The sequence below is a fragment of the Leptodactylus fuscus genome, chromosome 3 (assembly GCF_031893055.1).
Source record: "Leptodactylus fuscus isolate aLepFus1 chromosome 3, aLepFus1.hap2, whole genome shotgun sequence".
In the NCBI taxonomy this organism is placed as follows: domain Eukaryota; kingdom Metazoa; phylum Chordata; class Amphibia; order Anura; family Leptodactylidae; genus Leptodactylus; species Leptodactylus fuscus.
This window is the reverse complement of record NC_134267.1, coordinates 36,099,767-36,114,033: the sequence shown is the minus strand read 5'-3', so window position 1 is coordinate 36,114,033 and position 14,267 is coordinate 36,099,767. Positions and strand designations below refer to the sequence as shown.

The following is a 14,267-nucleotide window of genomic DNA, read 5'->3' as shown; positions in this document are numbered from 1 at the left end:
GAACTCTGCATCAAGAACGGATTTTGCCGCTTTAACCTATAGTCACATGACCAAGCCGATTCGCAGACATGATTTTCAAAGACTCATTCACATGAATGGATAAATTGGGCCCGTGAAAACAGACCTGGTCCATGAAAAGGGAGTGTATACGCTCCCTTTTATGGATCATGGACAGCACGTGGGTAAGTAACTTAATCATGTGAACCTTAAAAATAAATTAAGAGCATAAAGTTTTGGATCTGGAGAGGACATGATCATAAAAGTTGGAGACTCACTGTAAGTTGACCATCCATTTACACAAGAAAGTCTTAGTCTCTGTATTCTTCTGTACTTATGCCATCTTTATTTTTATTAACACAGGCTGTAAAAAAGAAAAAAAAATCTGACCACAGTCTGTACATATTAGATATTCTCGGTTTCTGACATTCACCAGATTGTCCTCTTCACATTGGCCCAGATGGAACGTTTTAACCCTTGGGTTACTTTGACTTCATCCCAGTCTAGTTTTGTATCGGGGATCTCTCCTTCTGGTTCCGGGACTGTAGACAGTGCTCCTTGGGGTGATGCCACGATGCGAGGTAAAGGGCCACACTCCTCTCTGAACTCCACTACGTGCAGGCCTTTCCTGTTGGCTAGGTCTTGATGGGTCTCCTATATTATACAACAAACTGTTAGGAAACAACACTGACCTGATCTATTATAGCTCCGAATGCAAGACAACTATAGTACAGGTGAATAGAATAAAATTGGTAATGTATCTTATTTAAGAAATGTATTTGCTTCTCCATTTATCAAGCTGAGTAACTTATTACATATTAGTGTATGGAGAGTAGAGGGGGAGGAAGAGATTGCTGGAAAAGACATACAAATAACTACTGTTGGAATTTTTTCTATAGCCCCCACCATTACTGAGCAATGAATGCAGGTAGTTTTGGTGTCTGATGTGCTATGTAATCTCTGTAATGTCAGGAGGGCGGTGTCAGGCAGGGGGTGTGACTCAGAGCTCCAATCAGAAGCAGCCAGTGTCAGAACTCAGATCACAGCCCTTGTCTGTTCCTGCCTGACACTACAGAGTTTAAACAGTATATCAGGAAACAAAACTAACAGTACTTATTGCTCAGGAATAGTGTGGATTAGAGAAAAAAAAAAATCAAGGCAGCGTCGCCTATGAAATGACATATAGAGCTGGACTTGTGGGAAGTGGAGTAAAGAGGTTTTCTAGAAGGTAGTATATTTGTGGTCTAAAATACGTTATACTAGCAATTTGACCCTACTAATTTATGTCTGTTCTCATCCTGCCAGTCTGCTTAGTACTCCATTACTCAATGCAGGGGATGCACCAACTTCCATAATGGTTACTTATCACATCACTATGGTGGCTAGCTGCCAGTGGCCAGCAACTGACCACCAAAGTCATGTGACACCTCATCTCTAATGTCACGTTGTCACAGCCGTCTGATGACAAGGAGTTATAGGAATATATAGAATCTGGCAAGAATCAGTATGTAGGTCACCAAGTTTATTATGTTTGCATTTTAAGATATTTAAAAAGAGGTTTTTTTTTTTAGTACATTCAAAAACTTTTACTGGAATATCTCATAGACACAAATGGAGATAGACTTAGGCAGAGTTTGTCATTAGCCACACGTTTGTGATATCACACTATTATCTAAAGGTAAACTTACTGCTCCCCTTCGTCTGTGGACACATGTTGCAGAAAGGCTGCATTTCAGATTTTGTTGCATTTTTTGTAAAATCTGCGCCGATGTTACTATAACATCAGTGGTGACATACCTGCTGTGCCAGACCCAAGAAGAGAGCCTTGGTGAGGTTGAGCATATTGATTGATCCGCACACTTTGGCATACATGTCTCTGATGCCGATTAACTTGCAGATGGTGATGACGGCTCTGTGACAATGGAGACCATAGCCTAAACAAGACGACATGACACAATATAAGAATCTCTGTCCACAAGAATAAAGTAGTTAGATCCCATTCCTCCTTCCAGGGCTATGGAGTAAGAATCAGGGCTCAAAATTGGGTGGAGTTGGAGTCCAGAAAAAAAGTGTATGACTCTGGCTTCAAAATAAAGTGATTACATGTTATTTATTAAGATAATTATTAGAGATGAGCGAGTACTGTTCGGATCAGCCGATCCGAACAGCACGCTCGATAGAAATGAATGGAAGTACCTGGTACTTCCGCTTTGACATCGGCTGGCCGCTTAACCCCCCGCGTGCCGGCTACGTCCATTCACTTCTATGCGAGCGTGCTGTTCGGATCGGCTGATCCGAACAGTACTCGCTCATCTCTAATAATTATTAATGTATTTCATTATATATTGGCTTATTATTATTATATATTTTTAATGCTTCGGACTGACCATGGCTGTCAGACGTTTATGAGTCAGAGTCTGGTGGAGTCAATGGTTTGGCGTACTGACTCCATAGCCCTGTTTTGTTTTTATGTTGAGTGTGAGCCCTATATAGTGCACAATGTACATTTTCTCCTATCAGTATGTGTTTGGAGTATGGGAGGAAATCCAGGCAAACACGGGGAGAACATACAAACTCCTTGCAGATGTTGTCCTTGGCAGGATTTGATCCCAGGACTCCAGCACTGCAGTGCTACCCACTGAGCCACCGTGTTGCTCCTTTCCATAGCCCTGTCTTCTTCGATGACGCATTGGGTTTTCCATATCTGGAAGATTATCACAGGAGGAGTTGTGATCATTTCCTAATTGGTCAGGGGTCCATCTAGGTACATAGGCACAGAGGGAGTCTGGTCTTCTGTAATATGGTCACTGGCAGCATGATAATCCAGGTCCTTGGCCATGCCATGGTTAAGGTCTGGAGTTGAGGATTTGACCATGGACCAGCATCTAGTGTAGCAGAGATTATACAGGGAAGGTATCTCACGATATGCCTATGTAGTGGGACAAGTTGCAGCCTTCCATCAAAGGTCTATGTTGGGAATCGTCCTGGTGTATACGGCCCACAGAAGACATTAACAACATGGGAACCTAGCCTTAGCCTGCTTTCACACATTATGTGGTATCTATTAGCAGTATGGACCTAAAAAGCACCTATTCCAAATGTATAATAGGAACCTATTCATCTGATAGAGGTAAAAAAATAGTGTCCAATTGCAGGAAAATTTAGTGCACGCTTTTCTCTAAAGAATGGACTCTATGGACAACAGATGCCGGTCTATCCCTATATAGTAGGAAACGCGCCTGACCCGGTTAATCCCTGACATATACGGCAAAGTACATGGTGAAAGGAGCCTAAAGTGTTAACTCTATAGAACTATGAACAAGGCAGATCTGATATGGCAGCAGTAGTGAGTGTAGATTTTACTTGTCCTTAATAACTCACTAATATGGCGTTTTCCATAGCCAAAGAGTTCAGTACATTTTTTTGCAGCTTTCAACATCAAATTTCCCCCCAATATGACATTTTCCGCGTGGCTGCTTCTGCGTTGTGGGATTGATATTCCCATTGTTTACTTCTCTAACACTATTACAAGGAAGAAACACGGACATCCCATAGCCGAGCCTTGTATGACACTTAATACTCTGTCACCCGAGCTGCACTGGTCATCACCAAGTGCAAAAGCACATGCCCTACGTTTCTTCAACCTGGCAGCCCAAGTAATCCGAGCGATTGTACATCTACAAAAGCAATGGCGGCATTAAATTATAGCTTCACTGGCGAGAACGCAGTGTTCCCAATAGTACACCCAAAACCTGCTGGAACAATTTACAGAGAAAGGAAACTGGGAGGCCGGCGAGTGAAATTAAACATTTCGGCTATCTAGTAAATTACACGGTGATGAATAGGCCTTTAAAGATCATTCAGATGAAAATGTGTCTAGAGAGCGCTCCCCCCTCCTGCCGCAGCAGGAAAATCAATATAGTCTTCAGGTCGTAAAAAATGGCCGCTGGTACTTATAGTTTGTTTTTTCAATTATAGTTTAAAAGAAAAAGAAGTACATTAGTGCAGTAAAGCATTGCCGGCAGTAATAGGATTTCCCCAGAATTGGTTTACAGACCAGTGCAATCCATCCAATCTGTTCTGTGTCTGCTATACCTGTGCACCATCAAACTTTTACAATGTATTCAGCAGCAGAGAGAAGAGAAGATGTTACAGATGTAGCACTGGGCAACCTTACCGGCACAGTCTATCAGGTTGTAACTAACACTGCTATCCTACTAATATTATAAATGTGAACGTTTGTGTGTTTCGATGTTTGTTACTCAATCACGCAAAAATGGCCGAACGGACCTGAATGAAATTTGGCATATAGATAGTTTGTAACCTTGATTAACACATAGGCTACTTTTTTATCCCGGTAATTGACATGGCTTCATGACTGTTATGAATTTATGTTCACATACTATACTACACTGCTCTTGCAGCAGCTTATCTGATGTTGCTGATAAAGCCAGGTCTGTTATCTCTATAAGGAAACGCACAGCTAACCCTATGGTCTATTGTGTACATGCATTTGCATATTATCTGATCAGCTCCAGGCAGTTCTGACACACTGTATGGGAAACACCTTTAATCCAAATTGGCAGTTTGCTACTTTTAAACATGCCGGGAAAAAGAAAATCTAATTTCTCGCCAAATTCTAAAACAACAAAAGCTATAAAGGTAGCCAAAAGTCACAGAGTTCTGCTCAAGCGGAGCTGACGGGGATCATCGACGCCAACAACACGCTCATTATATGGTGTCCCAGCGAGCTGCTAAGATGCCGGAACAATCACGGGCACAGCGCGAGGAACGAGTTCAGCGGCAGGCCAGCTTGACAGCTGCTGAAATGCCGGAGTAAGCGGATCATCAACACCAACAACACGCTCATTATATGGTGTCTCAGTGAGCTGCTAAGATGCTGGAACAATCACGGGCACAGCGCGAGGAACGAGTTCAGCGGCAGGCCAGCTTGACAGCTGCTGAAACGCCGGAGTAGGCGGATCATCAACACCAACAACACGCTCATTATATGGCATCCCAGTGAGCTGCAGAGATGCCGGAACAATCACAGGCACGGCGTGAGGAACAAGTTCAGCAGCTTTATTTGTTCTCCTCATGTTTGCATGGATTTCCTCCAGCTTCTCCGGTTTCCTCCCACACTCCAAAGACATACTGAAAGGGAATTTAGATTGTGAGCCCTGTATGGGACAGAGACTGACAATGTATGTAAAGCGCTGCGGAATATGATGGCGCTACAAAGAAATAAATAATGAGTCAGGGCAGGTGACCATTATGGGGCCAGGGAAAGTGTTGCATACAGATAGATAGGTCAGGTTCACCTGTATGTAATGCCCTTTGCCCATGAAAATTTGTGCCCCCGTTGCTGAGATATTAATTTATTTCATAATACACAAATGACCAGTCTGGAGAATCAAAGGCAGCTGCAAACTGCTTCGCGCTACACGGTTTCAATTCAGAGAACTATGCTGAAATCTCGCTTAGCCCGGTGTTCTTGCATTTACATTGGTGTATTGGGTGGAAAGGCTGGTGAAGGACGTAGTATTGCCGAATCGATGGGGGATGGGTTAGTAGAGCAGCGTTGTTTTTTAAATAGATCCCTTGCATTTGGATAGGCAGGGTTGAGGCAGGGTTACCATCCAAGAACAATTGATAACCAAATCACCAGGGCCACCAGGATACCAAGATCGGAGTTATTAAGATACAATACCAAACAGGAGAACACTCGGGTACCCCTGGTTGTCACATATAACCCACACCTGGAGACGCTGAGAGGAATCACACGCAAATTACATCCACTACTGCAAAAAGACAACCGTCTAACATCCATATTTCCGGACCCCCCTCTCCTGTGCTACAGACAGCCACCAAACCTCAGGAACATGGTGGTCAGTAGCTCACTGTCACCCCCAACTAACAAAGGATCATTTCCATGTGGAAATAAGAGGTGCAAAACCTGCCCCCACATACTGACCACTGACAGGATAGAGATACCAAACTCGAACAAGGAATGCAAAATTCCAGGTACCTTCACATGCAGCACATCCAATGTAGTGTATTTAATTATGTGTACCAAATGCTCCACTGAAAATCTGTATGTTGGAGAGACCGGACAGCAACTTAGAACGCGTATGAACTCACATCGCCATACTATTAAAGAACAAATGTCAAAGCATTTTTGCAGTGGGGACCACAATATCACCGATCACATGAAAATTTTAGTTTTGAGAGGGAATTTCAGATCAAAGAGAGAAAGACGCATAAATGAGTATAAGTTCATGACACTGCTTCAGACACTAGAGTGTGGACTTAATGCATCACAGGGTTTCATGTCTTTTTACAGTAACGTGTGAACTGATAAGGAACTGTAAGTGTTTACATTGTCTCTACCAATTACTAACAACCCCCCCCCCTTCCTCCTGAACTCTAACACCCTATGTGCCCTCTCTGTATATAAATATGCATCCTTCAGAAATGTTTTTAAATTTACTTTGATAAAGGAGCCTAGCGTTCCGAAACGTCCTAATTTATCATCATTATGAGTTAGCCATTAAAAAGGTATCAACTACTGAAGACGCTCAAGTTTTCTTGTTTTTTTTATATTTCCAACCCACTGGCTAACACGGTACAAGAACGAACATTTTCCTTGCATTTGGATATTCACTTAGAGAAGTTACTACATACATCAGACTGGGTAAAACTAGGTTGACACTACCATCATTAATGTTCGTTGCTCTTATTCATCATAGGATGAGATCAATGGACATTAATGATAGTAGAGTAATCGATACAAAAGTTGTGTATGTAGGACTTTTTCTTCCATTACGAAAATAAACAAACATGAGGGAAGATGGAAGAAAGCGTCCGTCATACTGGTTTACATTAGAGTCAATGGGCAATGGATAGATGAGAGCAATGGACGGTAGTGTAATTGTCCCAACCTACTTACCATGATTCTGTTTCTTCATTTTAAGTGTAGTTCTCTTGAAAGTTGTTGTTATGTCATGATATACTATAAGAAGGTATGAAAATAACAATTTCAGTTTACCGTCATAATAAGTCAATAGTAACAGGATAACTTAGGATCGTGAACTGGCACACAAAAGGTTAAAGAAGATTTCTGAGAATTATAAAAATTCTGCATTGTTACACCTCCCTACAGGAATGGATACAGAACCTTGTGTACATCCTTTACATTGTAAGTTTAAAGGGGTATTCTTGGCCCGATACCCAAGACCTCCACTGATCAGCTGACTGAAGAGGCCATGGTGCCCGGAAAAGTGCTGTAGCCCCATCATGTCTGCCCGTCATGTGATCCTTCTACAGAACAGGAGTGAGCTGATATACCAAGCAAAGCATCTACCCTATGTACTATGTAAGGGTCGGTCGACACTCCATACCCATTTAAGTGTCCAACTGTGCCCGTTAGTTTTATAGGGTGATGTACGGATGACAGTAGTGACTTCCCTTTAAGAGATGCTACAATATAATACCAGAGAGTGGATAATATAGATAATGATAATGGTAGAGGCAGCAGTGCAGACCGACTGTCATTTCACATTATATTATCAATTACCAGCTAATCTGTAAGGCAAAAGACCAGTATCCTAAAACTGCAAGCAGGTCACTTCATTTACATTCGACCCAAAGGCCCCTCCATGTAATATAAGTGCACAAGCTTGATCTGATATATAGAGACGCACTATTAAACCTCAGAGGGCACAATTACCAGCATGGTGCGCAAACAAGAAATTTAGAAACCCTTTAGTCTAGAGCTGTGTGGTGACAGTGGCCATGACTCTTGTTGTGTGACCAAAGATCACAGTGTCGCCCTTCGACTCCTTGACCAATGTAAGTGAATTAAAGGGATCCTATCATTAAAACGACATTTTTTCTCGATAACATGTAGGAATAGCCTTAAGAAAGGCTATTCTTCTCCTACCTTTAGATGTCTTCTCCGCGCCGCCCTTTGGTAGAAATCCCAGTTTTCTTCTGTATGCAAATGAGTTCTCTCACTGCACTGAGGGCGTCCCCAATGCTGCAAGAGAAATCTGCTGCACCGCCTCTATCTTCTTCTGGAACAGCCTCTCCTCGCGTCTTCTTCCGGCGCTGGTTTCAAACTTCTAGACATGCGCAGTTGGCTCTGCCGTCGGGCCTTGGGCAGAGCTAACTGCGCAAGCCCGCCTGGTGTAAGCGGCCATTTTCTTGTGGCCGCTTACACAGTAAGCGGCCACAAGAAAATAGCCACGCACATGTGCAGTCGGCTCTGATCAAGGCCCGATGGCAGAGCTGACTGCGCATGCGTAGAAGTTTGACCCCCAGCACCGGTAGAAGCCATTCCAGAAGAAGATAGAGGCATCGCTGGAGAGTTCTCTCGCCCCCAGTGCTGCAAGAGACCTCATTTGAATTCCGAAAAAAAACGGGATTTCTACAGAACGGCGGCGGGGAGAAGACATCTAATGGGAGGAGGGAATAACCTTTCTTAAGGCTATTCCTACGTGACAGGCAGAAAAAAAGAACATTTTAATGATAGGATCCCTTTAAGTCGCACTGTGATGCAGTAAATGCAACGTCTAGTCGCAAAAATATCCAACAGTGCTTGATCTTTTTGCATCTAGAAGTTGCAGTCGCAGAACCCTCAGGGTCACAATGTGACTCCATTCACCTACATTGGTCAAGAATTTGGAAAACAACACTATGATCTTTGGTCACATAACAGGAGTTGTAATCAAATTCGCCATGTTCTGGTTTACGCACAGTGCTGGTAAATGTGCCCTCTGGGGTTTAATGGTGTGTCTTTATATAGAGGTATGGCAGCCAAAGTCGCTGTGTAGTCCGAGTCTTATGCAATTTACCAAAGTCAATACAGATTGAATTATCTGAATAGATATGGTGGAAAGATAATGACTTTTCTGTACTTTTACGGATTACTTTGGATACAGGCTAACACTGATATCAAATTATATTATTATCATATTATCAAGTAGCGGCAAGGTCTTATCTACCGCAACTAGCTGGGACTATGTGATGCAAAAATCAGGACACAGCTAGTTGCTTTAAAGGGATCCTATCATTGGATAGCCTTTTTTTCTGACTAACACATAGGAATAGCCTTAAGAACACCTACCGGTATTCTTCTTCTTCCTTTAGAGGTCTTCTCTGCTCCGCCATTCGGTAGAGATCCTGGTTTTCTTCGGTATGCAAATGAGTTCTCTCACAGCACTGGGGGCAGGCTCCAGTGCTCAAACAGCACTGGGGGCGTCCCAATGTTTCGAGAGAACTCTTCAGCGCCGCTTCCATCTTCTTCTGGAACGGCCTCTCCCTGCGTCTTCTTCTGTCCTGGGTTTCAATCTTCTAGGCATGCGCAGTCGGCTCTGCCATCAGGCCTCGGGCAGTGCTGACTGCACATGCCCCCAAGGCCACAAGAAAATGGCCGCTTACATAGTAAGCTGGTGTAAGCAGCCATTTTCTTGTGGTCATGTGCATGCGCAGTCAGATCTGCTCAAGGCCCGATGGCAGAGCCGACTGTGCATGCCTAGAAGATTGAAACCCAGGACGGGAAAACACACAGGGAGAGGCCGTTCCAGAAGAAGATGGAGGCGTCGCTGGAGATTTCTCTTGCAGCATTGGGGACGCCCCCAGTGCCATTTGAGTGCTGGGGCCCACCCCCAGTGCTGTGAGAGAACTCATTTGCATACAGACAAAAACCAGGATTTCTCCCGAATGGCAGCGCGGAGAAGAAATCTAAAGGTAGGAGAAGAATAGCCTTTCTTAAGGCTATTTCTACGAATTAGTCAGAAAAAAGGGTATCCAATGATAGGATCCCTTTAAGCAAATGCAATGTGTTTCGAGTCAAGCAGGAATCTTCTAGAAACAGAATTACAAAAAGTTCACTTTTTCATTGCCCAGTTTAGTCCAAGATTAAAGAGGACCTTTCATCACTTTTGGGCACATGCAGTGTTATATACTGCTGGAAAGCTGACAGTGCGCTGAGTTCAGCGCACTGTCGGCTTTCCCGATCCGTGCCCGGTGTAAAGCGCTATCGGTCCCGGGACCGTAGGGCTTTACAGTCAGAAGGGCGTTTCTGACCATTAGCCAGAGACGTCCTTCTGCCTCGCGGCGCCTATCGCGCTGTACTGTGGAGCCTGGAGGAACGCCCCCTCCCTCTGCTCGCACAGCTCGTCCATAGACGAGTATTATCAGGAGCGGGAGGGGGCATTCCTCCCCGCTCCACAGCACAGTGCAATAGGCGCCGCGAGGCAGAAGGACGTCTCTGGCTAATGGTCAGAAACGCCCTTCTGACTGTAAAGCCCTACGGTCCCGGGACCGATAGCGCTTTACACCGGGCACGGATCGGGAAAGCCGACAGTGCGCTGAACTCAGCGCACTGTCAGCTTTCCAGCAGTATATAACACTGCATGTGCCCAAAAGTGATGAAAGGTCCTCTTTAAAAGCATTTTCTAGAACATATTTTTTCATGACTGAGCTTACTTGTATGGTCGTCGAATCGCTCTATATAGTGCAGATACTGGATGGCTCTGTTTTTTGCCTGAATGGAGACAGAAAAGAATTAAAAAAAACCCTGAATATTTTTCTGAGAAATGTATAAAAAGCAGCAAACAAAAAATCCCTTGTTAACCATTTCATAGGAACTGAGAAAATACTGCGCCCATCCGGATCTCGTGTAATAACTACAAATACTGGATCTCGGTTTTGAATAATAAAAAGAGTTTCCGGGACGTAAGTATTCCTGACCCATGCTTAGGACAGATCATCAATATTGGGACAACCACACTTGGCACCCCTGCTGTATAAAGGGGTGCTGTGATGTCATGCTCAACACTTACAAGTGAATGGGATTGAACTTTAATGCCAGGCGCTACAAAATGTATGGATCCGTACCCAGTATACAATGAAGGGGCCACAATGTTTGCTTGAGCACCGCAACCCCTTTAAACAGCTGATCAGCAGATAGTGCTGGGAGCTTCATAGGACGGATACTCGATTATCCCACACATACAGATATGTGCTGCCTTACCTCTTCTCTTAGCTGGACATATCCAGATGTGTAACAGGATAACTAACTTTTCAGGACAACATGGTTTTGTTATATTGTGTTATATGTTATAGGTGTTTATGTGAGGTCATCCAATTGTTGTACTGTGTATCGTAGTCTAGCAGTTTTGCTAGCATGTCACTGTATGGTATTGCATTGGCTTTAATACAAACTGGAGTTCATATCCAAATTTTAAGCCAATTAAAGGGGTTAGTATAGGCCATAAGTACCTGGCCTGTGTACTGATCATATGTATGGAGCCGATTCTGGCACCCGTCCTGTAAACAATATGGAGCCGGAAACAGAAAGCTCTGTCCACTATATAGCAGCCGGGCACGTTCACTGCAGCTCAGCCCCCAAAAATAAAAAAAGGAACAGAGTCACCCAATACACATGTGCACAAACAGACCTAGAACATCAAGGTATGTACTAGGTGCTGACTACATACCATGAAACCGCCCTTGTGAATTTTGGATGGGGAAAAAATTTCTTAGTGAAAGAGACTTACTTTTCGGAGTGCTATGAGTCTGTCACTGGCTTTTCCAAGAGCAAACCCTGTCAAAAAATAAATAAAATAAATTATTCCTTCTTAGGGCTACGTTCACACTTGTGCTGGAGTCTCAGTCTGTAATCGGTGGACTTTTTCGTCCACCGATTTCATTTTAAAGATAATGGACACCATACAGACCCCATTACAGTCAATGGGGTCCATCGGACTTGGTATGTAACTGCTCTGGTCCTTCAACGGAGCAGAACAACGGATAGCAGACTCTAGTGTGAACTTTGCATTATTGTGCCACTGAATACATAATACTGTCATTTGAGATGATAACGTTTCTTATTACTGACACATAGGAGACCCAATAATGATCAATAGATTCTTCACCGTTGCGTCAAATATAAGAGTCCTTCTCCCTATACCGGCTCACGGACCTTTTTAGAGTCTCTTTAACACTCTAAGTCTATTCACACGACTGTGATGCAAAATGGCCATGAAAAATGGACCGTTTTGCAACCACGAGGCATCCATTATAACAGATCCCCGACAAGATACAATATAAAGCCCTTACCAGCAGCTCCGTTGCCATTTCCGACCACCACCAAGGCGCTCACAGATCTCTTTCTTCCCTCTTTGGCGGTCATATTGAACACACTTTTCATCTGCAATGACATAAGAAAGCAATCGGTGATACAGAACCACAATGCCAGTGCAAGTCATATATACAGAATTCACAATCTCCATGCTATGATAGTATAGATCAGATATAAAAGACAAAACAGAAAGAATACTGGCGTATATATGTGTCTATCTATCTACAATGGGAAAGATCAAAGTAGTGGAGGTATGCAAAAAATGGGTGCAAATCCAAAGGAAGGTGGAGGACACTTCCCAAGCCTGTCTGTCTATGATAGTCCATCATAAACCGCGATTATGGCTGTAATAGGGTGCACAGATGGGGCGCCTTCATGAGTAGTTTACTTTTATAGGATGAAAATCTGTCCTATTCTGATCACAGAGGTGCAGGGTATCTGCTACAAGATCACAGGACCAGATCAGATCCTGACCCCGTGAGAGAAAACAATGATGATCTTCCTTAAAGTAGTTATCCCATATAAACATTATCTACTGTATATACTCGAGTATAAGCCGACCCGAATATAAGCCGAGGCCCCTAATTTTACCACAAAAAACTGGGAAAACTTATTGACTCGAGTATAAGCCTAAATGCAGCAGCTACTGGAAAATTTTAAAAATTAAAATGGTTTTTGGGTGCAGTAGTTGCTGGGAAAGGGGAGGGGGTGTTTTGGTTGTCTGTCTGCCCCTTCCCTGAGCTTGAGGACTGAGTTTTTTTTCCCCCACTTGGAATTCAGCCTGGCTGACTATAGGGTATCTGCAGTGCTCCTATTAACCCCTTCCCGATGGAACAGGAGCACTGCAGATCCCCTATATTCAGTAGACCGGGCACTGTCAGACACAGGGATACCTAATGTGTTTGTGTTTCACAGTCATTATCTACTTTTATATGTATTCTAGGGGAAGGAGGGATTTACAACTTTTATTTTTTTAAAAGCTTCCTTCCCCCCCCCCCCCCACTATTTTATGGGAGATTCCATGCATTGATATTGCAGCTGGTCATAGACACCCCCCCACCCCTACAAAAAAAAAAAATTAACATTTTTTTTTTTTTGCTGATTCGAGTATAAGCCGCGGGGGTGGGGGTGTCTTTTTCAGCACAAAAACTGTGCTGAAAAATTCGGCTTATACTCGAGTACATATGGTACCAATCCACCGGATGGTAAGATGGCTGAGACCTCACCACTTGCTGGAATAGAGGTCCTGAGCTCTGTACTCGCATGTCATACACAATACTAAACAAACAAAAGTTTTAGGCAGGTGTCAAAAGACCGATGCAAACGAAGAACGCCTTTCAGAAATCGGATCAATATTTGGTGTGACCTTTGCCCTTTGGGGGGGAGGAGTCCTGGAAGTAATGCTATGTCCCCCACAGAGTCCTGATCCCAACATCATCCAGTCTGTCTGGGATTACATGAAGACACAGCATTTCCCCCACGCCTGCCTAAATCTTTTGACGATTTACAATATAGATTTTAACGTAGATCAATGCATTTTATTAATCGGACATCGTCCTTTTGACCGATGTAGAGATGTCTGTGCCTGGCTAGACGTTGAACCTTCATTTCACCACTAGGTGGCAGCATTATTGCACTATTTGCTCCATCTGAATTAAATAAACTTTATAACAGGTTTTGTAGAAACAAGATGCCTCAACCTACACGAGCAAGACTCGCGCAAATCCCTTCAGTGCCATAAAACCAATACCATTTTCCTCTTCTTTTCTTTCTTTCGCATGGTTATTGCAGTGCATTTCTTCTAACACCAGGTATGGGAGACGCCTCAGGAACAGTCTACATTTCTGATGTCTTTAATGTTAGCTCGAGGTAACTGAAGTGCACACCACATCGCGTTTCATGACAGCCATTGGAAAATGTAAAAAGGTCAATACAAATGAACTCGCACCCAACAGATTTGTCCATGACCTTTCTTCACTGCACACTTTAAGGGCTTGAAAACATAGAATATAGATAAAATGAACCAATATACAGCCTGCAAAATTGCCAGCCGAGGCAAAAGTAATAACAGGGAGAGCGGAAATGAAGTAAACTTAACTGTTTGTTGTCCATGACGGAGCCT

The 14,267-nt window shown here is 43.4% G+C and overlaps 1 protein-coding gene across 1 annotated transcript in view; it reads right to left on the bottom strand.

The window, feature by feature from the left end:
• Positions 1-320: 320 nt before the first annotated feature.
• The window catches only part of MRPS5 (mitochondrial ribosomal protein S5), a 58,459-nt gene continuing 44,512 nt past the window's right edge, over positions 321-14,267 (bottom strand). The window contains exons 6-11 of the mRNA XM_075267431.1: positions 12,124-12,214; positions 11,562-11,608; positions 10,489-10,546; positions 6,947-7,009; positions 1,795-1,931; positions 321-651 (exon numbers count right to left, since the gene is read on the bottom strand). Coding sequence (XP_075123532.1) covers positions 427-651; positions 1,795-1,931; positions 6,947-7,009; positions 10,489-10,546; positions 11,562-11,608; positions 12,124-12,214 — 621 coding nt within the window. The 3' untranslated portion in view covers positions 321-426. The remainder of the gene's footprint in view (positions 652-1,794; positions 1,932-6,946; positions 7,010-10,488; positions 10,547-11,561; positions 11,609-12,123; positions 12,215-14,267) is intronic.